The 15,087-nt window shown below is 34.9% G+C and overlaps 1 protein-coding gene across 5 annotated transcripts in view; it reads left to right on the top strand.

The window, feature by feature from the left end:
* Positions 1–15,087, top strand: part of REV3L (REV3 like, DNA directed polymerase zeta catalytic subunit) — a 177,297-nt gene that overhangs the window by 132,727 nt on the left and 29,483 nt on the right. For 4 of the 5 annotated variants that reach the window (XR_007401373.1, XM_025444798.3, XM_025444797.3 and 1 more), the window contains exons 22-25: positions 7,391–7,532; positions 9,575–9,819; positions 10,830–10,938; positions 12,755–12,961. Coding sequence is in view for 3 of the 5 variants with exons in the window: in XM_025444798.3 (XP_025300583.1) it covers positions 7,391–7,532; positions 9,575–9,819; positions 10,830–10,938; positions 12,755–12,961 (703 nt within the window). In the remaining 2 variants the exon portion in view is untranslated. Of the gene's footprint in view, positions 1–7,390; positions 7,533–9,574; positions 9,820–10,829; positions 10,939–12,175; positions 12,303–12,754; positions 12,962–15,087 lie in introns of those variants that run through there. The other variant, XR_003135812.3, reaches the window with a different exon arrangement.

Here is a 15,087-nt window from a genome sequence, read left to right as displayed (position 1 = left end):
TTATGGCAGCTACCTCTGCTGCCAGTACTCTGCCAAAGAAGAAATAAATTATATCTCCTATCTATCTTTAGATGTATTTGTCACCCTGTAAAATTAAGTTTACCTGATTCTCTTGTAACCTCAACTTTCTGATGGCCTCAAGGAAACGATTTTAGGGATGCCTGGGTGGCTCAGCGGTTGAGCATCTGCCTTTGGATCAGGTCATGATCCCGGGATCCTGGGATCAAGTCCCACATCGGGCTCCCCACAGGGAGCTTGCTTCTCCCTCTGCCTATGTCTCTGCCTCTCTCTGTGTGTCTCTCATGAATAAATAAGTAAAATCTTTAAAAAGGAAAACATGATTCTGTAGATTATGCAGCTATTTGTTAAACTGGAGTGTTGTCATTTTGCAGCTTTTTTTAATCTGAAACAGAATTCTGTGATCCCCCCCCCCCCCCCGGCTGGTTTCAAGGTTTTTCCCTTTGCCTTGGTTTTCAGTAATTTTACTATGATATTCCTAGATGTGGATTTTTAAGAATTTGTTTAGCTTTCTTGGTGTTTGCTGTGCCTCTTAGATCTTTAAATTGATATTTTTCATCAAATTTAGGAAATTTTTGGCTATTTCTTTAAATTTTTTTTTTTGCCCCCCACTTTTTTCTTTCGAAGACTCCAAATTACATGTGTACTAAACTATATTACAGTGTCATACAAATCTCTGAGGCTCTGTACATTTTTCCTCAGTCTTTTACTGGACTTCCTTCTGTCATCACTAGTCTCCTGTTAAGGTCAACTGATACATATTGTATTTCAGTTATTGCATTTTTACCTCCTAAATTCTCATTTGATTCTTTTTATAGTTTCTATATTTTGTTGTTCTGTCTATTCACTCATTAAGACTATATTTTTCTTTTAATATTTTGAATATTTTTTCTTTAGATTCCTGAACATATCTATAATAGTTAATCCAACATCTGGCTATCTCTGTGTTAATTGTTGTTTAACTGCTTTTTTTTCTTAACTAGGTCATATGTTTTGTTTGTTTCTTTGCATGATTATGTAATGGATATTGTTGATGTTCTTTTGTGCAAATTCTGGATTTTATCTTCCTGTGAAGCATGTTTATTTTTGCTCAAATTGGCAATTTAGTTATTGGCTGATCACCTTGAACTTACACAAACTTGGTTTTTATACCTTTTTTAAGATGATTATCTGGAAAGCCAAGGTGTTTTCTAAGTCCCTCAAACTTGGCAGGACTCAATCTCCAAACTATTGCATATTGCTATATATAGCATATAAATATGTATAGCATATAAATAAATATAGCATATTATAAATAGAATATTGCATATTGCTAGTGCTTGGTTTTAGGTTTGTCTATAGTAGGCCTGACTCTACAGCAAAGGCCTCCTAAGCTGGATGCCCAACTTGTTAACAAAGAGGTAATGAGGTCTGTCCTCTCTGGCATTACTAGGCCTTCAACCCCAGCACCGTCTAAATAGTTCTATTCCAAATCCAAGTTCATAGCAGCTGCTCTTTAGAAGCCTCATCTTCCTCATTTTCAGCACAGCCCTGGGCCAGTCACTCACAAGAAATCCCCACCAGTGTTCCTAACTGCTAACCTCTGCTGCTTGCACCAATAACTCTGCCCCACAGATTCTAGCTACGAACTGCCTGCACTCTGATCTTTGCCTCCTCAGCTTAGCAAGATGGCCATGCTCTACTTAGATTCTAGCATGCTGCAGTATATTTAGGAAATTGCCTCTGCATGGGCTGGGCTTCACTTCACAGGTTTTTTTTTCCCTCAAGGAGCACGGCCTTACATTGCCTATTGTTTGTTGCCCAGAAACAATTACCTACTGTTTTATCAAAGTAGGAAAGCTAGTCCAGTACCATTTATTACATCATAGAAGTGAAAGTTCTCACCTCTACTTTTATTTAAGTTGAAGGTAAAATGATAGTAATAAGCTTAGATAATAGCTATATAAAGAATAAAACCTTGAAATTAATGTGTCTGATGTTTGAAATGAATGAAACTCTGCTTACTGAATAATAAGGTCACATGACAGTGAGGATGGAAATAGAGCCTTAAAAACAACTTGATATATTTAGGGGCACTGCTTTCTGAGCCTGTCTTTTGAGGAATCTCAAGGAAGTAAAGTGAAGTCACAGAAAGCACTAAGCTTAAGATCAAAGCCTTATAGAATAGAAGTTTAGGAGAAGTAATCTATCAATAAATAAAATGAAACTTTTATTTTATTGAGAGAGCATGCATTAGTGGGAGAAGGAGTAAAGAGAGAGGAGAGAATCTCCAGCAGATTCACCACTGAGCATGGAGCCCATTGCAGTGCTCGATCTCACAACGCTGAGATCATATGACCTGAGCCGAAACCAGGAGTCAGATGCTCAACTGATTGAGCCATCCAGGCACCCCAAAATGAATATTTTAATATTAATACTAAACTGAACATTGAAAACTACATTTGGTGGTTCATTTATAAGCCCTGGGATGTTTAAATGTATATTTTGCTACCCTAATTAGGCATTATCTGGGGTAAATAATTGCTTTTGCCAAGTGAACTAGAGAACTGACCTAACATAATACATAAAGGACTTGCACTAGACATTGGACCATTTATGTTAGTTAGCTAGTGTTACATGGAGAGACCATACATTCTTTCTTTGGAGATACTTTGGAAGATCACACAATTTTATTTTTAAATTTAAGTGAATTTTTACAAAGTAAGTCATACTTTGTAATTGGCATTTGCTTTGTACAGTGTTTTAAGTAAGAAGACACATTTTTTAATAAATTGCCTCAGGAATTAAAGTAACTTGCCAATCAAGAATTTCTTATATTTAATGTGTTTGTAAGGCATGAAGTAGCCTCGTTATCATCATTTTGTTTTTGGAAGTTCAGATTTGGTCTCCTGAAAGCCCTTAATTCTTATAAATGAGTTATGTTCTCAAAGTTGTGTTGTTAGAATGTATTTTTTCATAAAATGTTAGGTTTCTTGTTTAGATTCTTCAATCAGCTTTAAAAAAACTTCCTAGTCCCTAATATTAATGATCAAGGGAACTCATAGTAGCATTCTGATTTCATCTGCTTTCCAAGCAATAGTTTTTTAATACTATTCCAGTTTCTGAGATAAGAACTATGTGTTGATAGTAGAAGGTGATGTAGCTTCTACTAAAAAAGAAAAAAAAATTTTTTTTCTTCATTTCCTGGATGTAGCACCAATCCAAGGAATAAACTTCAAAATAAATGAGTTTTTACTTGGAATTCTTAAGTCTCCTTTTTTGTAACCTTCTTTTTAGATGTGCTATCAGGAGTAGCTTATGCTTTGTATTTCTCTTTCTCTTCCCCAAATAAAAACTTGTATTTGCTTATTATACTTGAGTTTCATAAAGTGTTAGGAGGATGGCATAATTCTTTAACAACAAAATTATCTAACTGAATTTTACTTTGTCACATTTTTTTTCCATTCTCTTTTTATACCATGTGGTGAGCCAAATAGGACCAGAAAGTAGGAACAAAGGTGATCTGATTTTTATTTATTTTTTAAAGATTTATTTATTTATTTATTTTAGAGAGAGCAAGCAAACAGGAAGGAGAGATAGAAAGAGAGTTCCAAGCAGACTCCAAGCTAAGCACAGAACCTGACACGGGGCTTGATCTCATGACCCTGAGATCGTGACCTGAGCTGAAACCAAGAGTAGGTCGCTTAACCAACTGAGCCACCCAGGCACCCCATGAAGGTGATCTTATTTTAAAAGATTTTTTTTTTTAATGTAAAAAGTCCGCTTTTTAAATACTTTAAAAATGTTAAGAAAGATATGGAGTAACATCAGCAAGATGGTACAGTAGGAAGCCCTAGATCCTCCTTTTTTTTATAAACAATGATTCAGCAACAATTCGCAGATTCCCTTTGTGAGAAACCCAGAAACTAATTGAAAGATCCTGCACCCTGGATGATAAATACAGAACCAGACTCACCAAAGCTGGTAGGAAGATTTAGGACACCCTCTTGCCAGAGTCCCTGCCTCTGGCCCAGAGCCATATGATCAGGAAAAGGCCCCTAGCTCTCTGTTTTTCCCAGAGGAGGAGAGGGGGTGATTTGCATGTCTGGCACCCCAACTTTTCCAAAGGAGTTCTCACAAGTCTAGCCCAGTCTAGCTGGCAGAGCCAAATGGAGACAGTGGCATGGGCTGGTAGATGCCATACATCCTCCTCAGCACAAAATGAGTGAATGAAAAATCCCACCTCTCAGCTTACCTCTGGAAAGAGAAATCCATGCATCCAGTACCCCAACTCCACAGCTATACAAAAACTGCCATCTGTCTTTCTAGTCTTGGAGCTCTGACAGGTTCAACACAGTCTAAGTGCCTAGAGGAGAACAAAGACTGTGGTTTGGACTGGCAGACACCATAACTCTGCCTTCTGCTCAACACAGAGTGGGTGAACAGAAACCACAGCTGCCTGCTTCTTCCTCGGAAAGGAAAGAGTTGGTAAAGGCTCCCAGAATCTCTAACTAAAATGATTGGTGGAAGTCTTCTGTATAAGGCTAGTCCATGAAGACTGGGAGACATGCCTACTTCGTCTAATGTAGGGCACCAACATAGAAAAGTCAAAGAAAATGAAGAACCAGGCAAAGATTCTCCAAACAAAAGAAAAAGTTAAATCTCTAGAAACTGACCATAATGAAACAGTTATATGATTTACCTGACCAAGAATTCAAAATAACAGTCATAAAGATGCTCATTAAGGTCAAGAGAGCAGTACATGAGCAAAATAAGAATTTTATCAGAGATAGAAAATATTAAAAAGTACTAAACAAATCATGGAGCTGAAGAACACAATAACTGAACTGAAAAATTTATTAGAGTAGTTCAGCAGTAGGCCAGATTAAGCAGAAGAAGGAATTAGGGAACTCCCAAAACAGGTCATTGACCATCCATGTGGTCTATAGAAAGGATGTCATTAGATCCATTTTGTTTTATTTTAAAGGGACTGACTAAATCGACACATAACATTACCTCAGATTCACATTGACAAATCTATATTATTGAAGAATTACCTTAATAATCTAAAACAAAAATACATTAAAATGTGATATAATTCTTTTGCCTATCAAACTAGTAATAACTTAATAACTTAAAAATTATTGAGTTGACAAAGATGAAAAGCAAACAAGCACTTTATCATGACTAGCTTGAATGTCAATTTTTTCTTATTTAAATTCAGTTAGCCAACATAAAGTACATATTTAGTTTCAGATGTAGTGTTCAATGGTAACATGTTCTGGAAAGCAGTGTGTTACTACATCTTAAAAACTAAATCAAGGCAGCCCAGGTGGCTCCTGCCTTCAGCCCAGGGCCTGATCCTGGAGACCCGGGATCGAGTCCCACGTCGGGCTCCCTGCAAGGAGCCTGCTTCTCCCTTTGCCTGTGTCTCTGCCTCTCTCTCTCTCTCTCTTTCTGTCTCTCTTTCTGTCTCTGTCTCTCCTGAATAAATAAATAAAATCTTAAAAAAAAAAAAAAAAACTAAATCATAGCAAGCCTTTTGAACATATCTAGGAATTTATCCTAAGGAAATATTTCAGCATCAGTACATAGCCATAAGGATGTTCATCACAGCATTGCATATAGTAATAGAAGATACTCAGTAACAGAGCCATTAAATATGTATAATTATATAATAGTATACTCAGCTATAAAAATATGTAAGTATAGAGAAATAGTCACAATATATTGTTAGAAACATGTTTTATAGGACAGTATTTCTGTTTATTTTATTTAAAAATTGAATATAAAGTTTTTAGGATAGCTTTTTTTAAATTCTTTTTAACAGTTTTGTTCTGATACAATTCACATACCATATAATTCATCCATTTAAAGTGTACAATTCATTGATTTTCATATATTCAGTTGTGTAGCATTACCATAGTAAATCTTAGTATTTGCATTGTCCTAAAAAAGGAACCTGCATCAACTAGCCATCACCCTCCAGGCTTCCCTTTTCTACCCCCACCCCTATGAATCTGCTTTCTGTCTCCATAGATTTACCTGTTTGGGACATTCCTTATAAATAGAACCATATAATATGTTGCCTTTTGTGACTGACTTCTTTTAGTATATGTTGACCATATACATTCATACTGTAGCACGTGTCAGTACTTCATTTCCTTTTATTGCCAAATAATATTCCATTATGTGGATATATACCACATTTTGTTCAATCATCAGTTGATGGACACAGGTTATTTCCACTTTTTTGGCTGTTTCAAATAGTGCTGTTAAGAGCATTTGGGTATAGGTTTTTGTGTAGATGTATGTTTCCATGTTTGGATATATACTGAGCAGTGGAATCAGTGAATTATATGGTAACTCTTTGTTTAACAATTTGAGGAATTGCCAGACTGTTTGCCAATGCAACTATACTGTTTTACTTTCCCATCAGCATTGTATGAGGGTTATAATTTTTCCACACTCTTGCTAATACTGGTTATTATCAGACCCTTTTATTATAGGGTGAGTTCATTTTCTATAGTTTTTCTCTGTGAATTAATCAGGTATCATGGCTTTTAAAACTTTTTTATCGAAAATTTTGTGACTGTATTCTAAAAGCCATATAATTAAAGGTTGTGATGTATTTGAACCTTAATATTCTTTAAATGAATAAATATTATTCTTTATGATATACCTTTGGATTGTTTTTACATTTTAGTATTCAATCAGAACTTTTGTTCATGGCTTTGGTGGAAGGTTTTTTGTTGTTGTTTGCTTATTTTCTTAACAAAAAAGGCAGGGTAAAGAGGTTAATTTGTGTAAAGATTTAAATCAAAGAACAGAATGTATTTACACAGAAAATACTGATTTGACACACACTTAGCACAGGTATAACCTCATTAAAGTTATTTTCCTAAATAGTTACCAAATTACTAAAAAAAAATAGTTACCAGATTACTGATTTTTTTTCCCCATGAACAGATAATGCATACTTTTAGACTGGTATTTACAGTGATAACCCAAAATCTCCATGTTCTTTAAAAACTCATAGATATGATAAATTAGAATTGTATAATTATTGCATCAGAAGCAGCATCTAAGAGGGTGTTAATTTTTTATAATAAAAATAGAGTAACATCAAACGAAATGCTGAAAATAATTATTAGACTTACTACCTTATCACAAGTACTGTTTTAAACTTTGTATATTTTCACTAAGTTTTATGCCCTTGAAATATATGAGATTTTCTAATGTTTAACTTCTGTACATATTTTGCTGAAGGCTCACATCATGATTACCTTCTTAAATCCTCATTTTTAATATGTAGGTTTTGGCAGAATTAATACTAGTTTCCAACGTCCACATTTTTCCATAATGTTCATGGCACGTATTCTCTTTTTAACAGATGGAAAATGGTTGATCACTACATTAGCCGTGTCCGTGGAAATCTCCAAATGTTAGAACAGTTGGACCTGATTGGGAAAACCAGTGAAATGGCTAGACTCTTTGGCATCCAGTTTTTACATGTACTGACAAGGGGTTCACAGGTAGGAAATCAGTTTCTTACATACTTGAAAGTTCTGTTAGTGACATACTTACTTTTGAGATGTTTGAAGTGATTTAATATTTTGAACTTTCTATGTGGTACCATTATATAGCTGGTTAATAAAATCTTGTTATTTTCTAGAAAAGCTTTAATTTCACTTAACAGCTTTACTTTTTATTTTCTCTCCATACCAACTTTCTGGCCACTACTAAATTTTTATGCTATTAAAAAAAAAAACAAATGGCTATGTCCCTGGGGTGATATTTTGCTCCTGAATACTGTCCGTGTGATTAGAGATACCTTCAAAGGCCCCTTAAACTAGGGAAGAGGCCCCAAAGAAAGCCTTCCTCTCTTGCTTTATATTCTTAATTTCAGCATACTCTATCTAACTCCCAACAAATAAGTTTCATGTAAAAAGGAAGAAGAAAATTTAGTAACCAATATAAGTGGCTGTATCACTTTTTTAAGAAGTTAAAGAAAAATAGGACCTTAGAAATAATTTAATTCATAACTTTTTAATTAATTTCCCAAGAATATGAGAGATTTGTCAAATGCATCACCCAAAAAGATTTCATGCATTCATTCAACAAATATTTATTAGTGTGTTGAACACTGTGCTAGGCATCTGAGATACTACATTAATTCACTCAGGTTCTTTAACCTCATAAAATTTTTAATTACTTTAATTACTGTAAGTTTATAACAATCCCCCAATCTACTATTTCAGTAAATATGGCAAAAATTGCATTCTAATTATTTTGGCATATTTATTTAATTATATTGCTTATAAGCTATTTATACCCCATCAAGTTTTAAAAGCGATTTGAGCTGGCTTTATAATCAAAGGTAAAGATACCTTAAAACAACATGAGAATATATAAACCTATGCTGGTTCTTGTGCTTTCCTTTTCTAATACTCCAAACTGTCTGCTTAATAATGGTTATTATAAACAATCAGTAATAGCTTGATTCAATTTTGTGAGAGATTGGTATTAATCTGACTACCTTTCAATTCTGGAATCTTTGTTTCCATCTTGGAAAATTGGAATACAATTTATCCATCTCAAGTCTCCTGACTTTCATTCTCTAATTTTCTCAAAAAATTTCTCAAAGGGAGGGGATCCCTGGGTGGCTCAGCAGTTTAGCATCTGCCTTTGGCCCAGGGCGCGATCCTGGAGTCCCGGGATCGAGTCCCACGTCAGGCTCCCAGCATGGGCCTGCTTCTCCCTCCTCCTGTGCCTCTCTCTCTCTCTCTCTCTATGTCTATCATAAATAAATAAACCTTTAAAAAAAATTCTCAAAGGTCATTGGCCAACTTTTCAAATGAAACTGTTAAACTGTACAGTCTTTCCTACAGCTGTTTATTATTATTACAGATGTTTTTAAATACAAGAAGAAATCTAATTTTGTCTTTCCAAAATTGCATATTGTATAAGTTATTTGATATATTTTGCAGTTTTTATAAAAGTTATAAGAATACAGAAAAGGGATTTATGAACGTCTTCTACAGACACCTGAAAGCTGACTAAATAACAAGTAGTATATAACTATATTGTAAGAATGCATCCTTGGGGCGCCTTGGTGGCTCAGTCAGTTAAGCATCTGACTCTTGATCTCAGCTCAGGTCTTGATCTCAGGATCGTAAGTTCAAGCCCCATGTTGGGGTCCTCCACTCTGGGTATGGAGCCTACTTAAAAAACCTATAAGGGGGTTCCCTGGGTGGCTCAGCGGTTTGGTGCCTGCCTTTGGCCCAAGGCGCAATCCTGGAGTCCCTGGATCAAGTCCCACGTCGGGCTCCCAGCATGGAGCCTGCTTCTCCCTCTGCTTGTGTCTCTGCCTCTCTCTCCCTCTATGTCTATCATGAATAAATAAATAAATAAAATATTTTATTTTTTTTTAAATAAAATATTTAAAAAAAAACCTATAAGAATGCAGCTTTATTCAGAAGAATGTCCCCTAATGATTATCATATTCAAAGACCAATGTATTTAACAATTTAAACTGTTTCTTCTTTTCTTCTTACTTCCACCTCTCTGCCTGCAGTACCGTGTGGAATCAATGATGTTGCGTATTGCTAAACCAATGAACTATATTCCTGTGACACCTAGTGTACAGCAAAGATCCCAAATGAGAGCCCCACAGTGTGTTCCCCTAATTATGGAGCCTGAATCTCGCTTCTATAGCAACTCTGTTCTCGTTTTGGATTTCCAGTCACTATATCCTTCGATTGTGATTGCGTACAACTACTGTTTTTCCACCTGCCTTGGCCATGTGGAGAACCTGGGAAAGTAAGGGTTGTTTTGTTTTGTTTTTTCATAATTATGTTGTTGTGCTTTGTACTTGTTACTAAAATTAGATTTTGAGTGTCTCTTTGCACTTGATACTGTCCTTTTGAGCAAGATGAATGGGCTGTAGCACAGCTAATTCATTCTTTGTAGTTACCTTACTAATTGATGTGGATGTGGAAAACTGTAGGACTAATTCAGCATCATGAATGGATGACTCAAATGAAGAAGATCATGAATAAATCAGTCTTGCAACTTATTTCATTCTCCACATCTTGTAATCTCTTTAAATGAGAGTTATATTTAATTTGTTGATAAAAACCACTTTTCATTGGAATAGTTTGAGGATTATGATCTATCTCCCTCCAGCTGTAACCTCCTCTTGACTTCTCTTAGAGATATTTTAAGTTAAATTGTTAAATCTTAATCTTAGGTTTTAGCTGTTCATGTCAACCGAATTTTATAAAATGCATGAGAATAATATCTTTAATGTTCAAAGGAGTATATATTTTTCTCATAAGAAATACAGAGTCTTCCTTTATAATGATTTTTGTGTATTTAAAACCAAGTTATAGTGCTAGCTTAGAGTATACTTCCTTCCTTCATAGTATTCATGGAAATTATATTGGTAATCCTGTCTTTTTATTAAGAACAGAAATTTGGAAAAGTTATTTACAATATTTTTATTTAAAGCTTAAATTTTTCTCTAAGGAACTTCCTGTAAAGTGGTCATATGTTGAATTGAAATCTGGTATTTAAGTATAGATTTTCCATAAGTTTTAGGATAATCCCAAATAAAAAATGTTTCTTTTAATAAATTGTGACTATTTGAAGAACTGCTGTTTGGAAATTAGACATATATATTACTAAGTAAATGAATTCATGTTTAAATATTTAAAAATGAATTTCTACTGGAGTTCTTTAGTTCTTTCTACTAAAGATTCCTAAAATTGTCTAGTATCACTATTGTATGACTTGAGAAAGTATATGCTTAATGTTTTCTTTCTTAATAGGTATGATGAGTTCAAATTTGGCTGTACCTCTCTAAGAGTACCTCCAGATTTACTTTACCAAATTAGGCATGATATCACAGTGTCCCCCAATGGAATAGCTTTTGTCAAGGTAATACTCTCTTGTAAGTGAAAGGTATCGACTGTGGCTTAACCTTTGAAGAGTTGATTTAGATGCTGTTGGCATGTAATATAAAGAAAAAAAAAGTCTTCTTGAATATCTTATCTTTAAAAATAAAGATATGGGAATCTAAGAAATTACTTTTTAAAAACCATTTATCTTGTTTTGCATGAATTTAAAGTTTTTTAATTGTTAGATTTTAGTTTTTAATGAAATACTGAAAGAAATGTGCATATATACCTTCTGACCTCTGTTAGCATCTTGAGACTTAAATAGCTATTTGACAATCACAACGATGGTAACAGAAAGATTTAAATTGCTTTAATGTGTAAACTCTTAGTTGTTCTTCTACATTATTTTAAATTAAGACCATCTTAGAAGTGATATTCTCATGCATTTATTGATTGCATTTTTAAGATATCCAGATTAATAATAGAATCTCTTTTCTTTCTTCCTTATCTCCCCTTAAGAGAGACTAAGGAGAGCCTTATAAATGAATAAAGACAAATAGAGAGATCTAGGAGAAGATTATATTGCCTCTCTTATGCCAACTTCATTCCTTTTTTTTTTTTTTTTCCTCTATTTCCTTAGCAGTGAGTCTGACTAGATCATGGTACAGTAGGGTGGTTGATGGTAGCATGGACCCCACAAGCCCTCAGATTCATTCTGGTGTACTTAGCAAAAATAGCATCATTTTCTACCAATAAGAAGATGCTGTGTTCAAAGACTACCCTAAAATTAGCTATTTAGATAGGAGGAAAATTCTCACCAGAGACTTCATGACCTATTCCTTTTGGAAAATACTACCTCTTTAACCTAATAACATATATTACATCTTAACATTATGACTGCTTCATAAGGTACACAGAATGAATTAGAGGTTAGAATATGTTTTTGTTGTCACATATGTAGTGGCTTGTTATATTATCTCCCTTTAACAACATTTTTAAAACTTGCATCTACATTTTGACCCAATATGTAAAGCTTAATAAAACTAAGATTTTTTAATATTCAGAAGTGTGATTATCCTATATTTGAGGTTTTAATTGTTCAGTCCGACATGCATTACCTTGCACGTGTCTGTGAATCATCTTCAAAGTTAATACTGTTTTGTGGTTTTCATTCCTACTGGAGTTCTCATAAATTCTCCCTAGTCTTGATTAATACAAATGATTTTTTTTTTGGCATCAACAAATTTTATCACCTCACTATTCATCCCCTCTTCCAGATTGCTAATAAATATAGGCCGGAGGGGATGGCTTAGTGGTCTAAGCATCACATTTGAAATACCTAGAGTCCCTGGAACTGCAGGTTTGAATGTCAGCAGAGTCAACCCAGCTCATCATTCTTCCAAGGTAGATAAATGGAGTTCCATGCAGATTACTGTGTGGGGTCATTAGGACGAGATCTTTAAAAACCGAGGTTTGTTATGAGTGATACAAATCCCGTGTGTCTTTCTGAAAGAGTGGGGGTTTGATCAAAGTTTTGCACAAAATTTCCCTCTGAACTTGTTGTATGGTCTCTTATGCACTAGTCGACATCCTCCTTCCTGGAGGTCTCTGAACTCACATAGTAGTGCTACATTAGAGTTATAAACATTATAGGAACCTTTTAGGAGAAAAGTCCTCTTCAAAAGAAAGAAAATGTGATGACTTTGTATTGATGGCCACTGGCCCTGTGGCCACTCAGTTGCTAGTATGTTTCAATTCATGACAGTTGGCCATTGTTAAACTTTGTGCTTCCTTCTTAATTATCTAAATATATAACTTTTAAGGGATTTTAAATATTCTTTTTTTCTTTATGATAGCCTTCAGTAAGAAAGGGTGTGCTACCAAGAATGCTTGAAGAAATTTTGAAGACTAGACTCATGGTGAAACAGTCAATGAAGGCTTACAAGCAAGACAGAGCCCTTTCACGAATGCTCGATGCACGTCAACTAGGACTTAAGCTTATAGCAAATGTCACATTTGGCTATACAGCTGCGAATTTTTCTGGGAGAATGCCATGCATTGAGGTAAGTGATACAAAGCTGTAGTTTTTTCCAAGAGACTTAGCAGCATTAAATGAATATCTATTCATTGAAGTATTTTGTTTTGTTTAGACTAGAGTTTCATTTTCATGACATAAGATCAGTTTTTCTCATGCATACATACAGGATATTGGGGGTTTGGGGGTTTTCTCTGAGAACTCCTTATCATATACATATTTCTACATACCTAGATGAGCATACTGTAGCAAATTATTAGCATGAGATTTTAGTGCCACATTAATAGCAGTGCTTACATCCTTTGTACTAATTAATTCCATTTTAACGTATTGACAGATCTGATGTTAGGTTGGCCTCTACAAATGTCAGAATGACCAAACATTCCATGTTTACTAATGTACAATAGATATAAAGCGAAACCTTTGCAGAGGTAGTTGTAATTGAAAGACATTTTTCACAGAATAAGACTAATTTTTGCTATTTACTAAATTAGGGCGTTAATTTAACATGAATACAATATAGTGTGACAAAGAAATACAGTAACTTACCTAGTGATTGAGAATAGAGTAGACTTGTTTTATTGGTGATCTTTTTATGCCAAATGAAAGCCAGAACATGTTATACCATTTTATTCGTAGTAGTTCAAAAGGGGAAAGCAATGGAAGGATAAAGTCCCCACGCAGCACATAATGGGCAGAATAAACTATAAATACCTGTATAGCATGTAAGAAGCTCAAAGTTTCCACTTTTTTTCCGCAAGTAAAAAGCTGAACATACTGAAAAATCCAACAACTCTTCTTTAGAAATGAGGTCACAGGGCAAACCACTACCCCCAAAATTGAAGAGTCCAACAGGTAAATACAAGCAATCACAATTCACAAGAACAGAAACCCAAGAGCACAAACCTCTGCAGGAACCATGTTGTTCAGGAAATCTGAACTATAACTGATGAATTGCTGGAAATTCACTTTGGATAAGTCTGAGAGATTAAGACTCCAGGGCATCCAGTCATCAGGACCTCCACAGTTTTGTGAATTTTACCTCTAGGAGCTCAACCAGGTTCTTACAGGTTTTCTCCCACAGGAGAGAAATTCCCTTGTGCTTCTGGCACAGGGAGGGGAAAGGAGCCACTTTGAAATACACCAGAGCATTCTTTTCTTAACAAGATCTGCCTTCAGGCACAACTATTTAACTGGAGCCTAACTAACCTGAGAGGAAGAAAATACCCAGCTCCAAGTACTCTTGTCTTCTGTGTGAAGGAAGGGGAATATGCCAGCCCACTCTAACATCCTGTCCCACCAAAAATGGGGGAAAACCAGAAGCACATGCAAAGTCCCCAGTCCACAGAGATACAGTTTGACTGAAAGAACAAGACCTACTCATTGAGCTATAGAATACTTCCCCTCCCTCCACAGATTACCACCATTTAAAGACCTATATATAGTAGTCCTTTTTATCTGATACATCATATTCAGCTATCCAAAAAAAAACAAAAATTATAAGACATACCGAAAACCAAAAAACAGAATTTGAAGAGACAGAACAAGCATCAGAACCAAACTTAGATGTGACAGGGATGTTGGAATTCTCAAACCGCAAATTTAAAACAACTATTAGAATGCTAAGAACTCTAAAACAAAAACAAAAGGATGCTAAGAGCTCTAAATGGATCAAGTACACACACCCATGCAAGAACTGATGGGCAATGCAAACAGAGACACGCAGACACTAAGAAAGAACCAAAAAGAAATATGCTAGATATCAAAAACACTTCAACAGAAATGAAGAATGTCTTTGATAGGCTTATTATTGGTAGATTAGGTATGGCTGAGAAAAGAATCTCTGAATTTGAAGAAATCTCAATCAAAACTGATAAAACTGAAAAGCAAAGAGAAAAAAAGACTGAAAAAAGGACAGAATGTCCTAACCCTGGAGCAACTACAGAAATTGCTATTACATATAGCAGTTAGGGATTCCAGAAGGAGAAGTAAGAAAGGAACAAAAAATATTTGACACAGTAGTGACTGAGAATTTCCCCAAATTAATGTCAGACACCATAGATCCAGGAATTCAAAGAACACCAAACAGGATAAATGCTCATTTTCATAATACAGAAAATCAATAGTAAAATAAAAATCCTAAAAGAAGACAGG

This window comes from Canis lupus, chromosome 12 (genome assembly GCF_003254725.2).
Source record: "Canis lupus dingo isolate Sandy chromosome 12, ASM325472v2, whole genome shotgun sequence".
NCBI classification, from domain to species: domain Eukaryota; kingdom Metazoa; phylum Chordata; class Mammalia; order Carnivora; family Canidae; genus Canis; species Canis lupus.
This window is presented reverse-complemented; position numbering and strand designations above follow the sequence as displayed.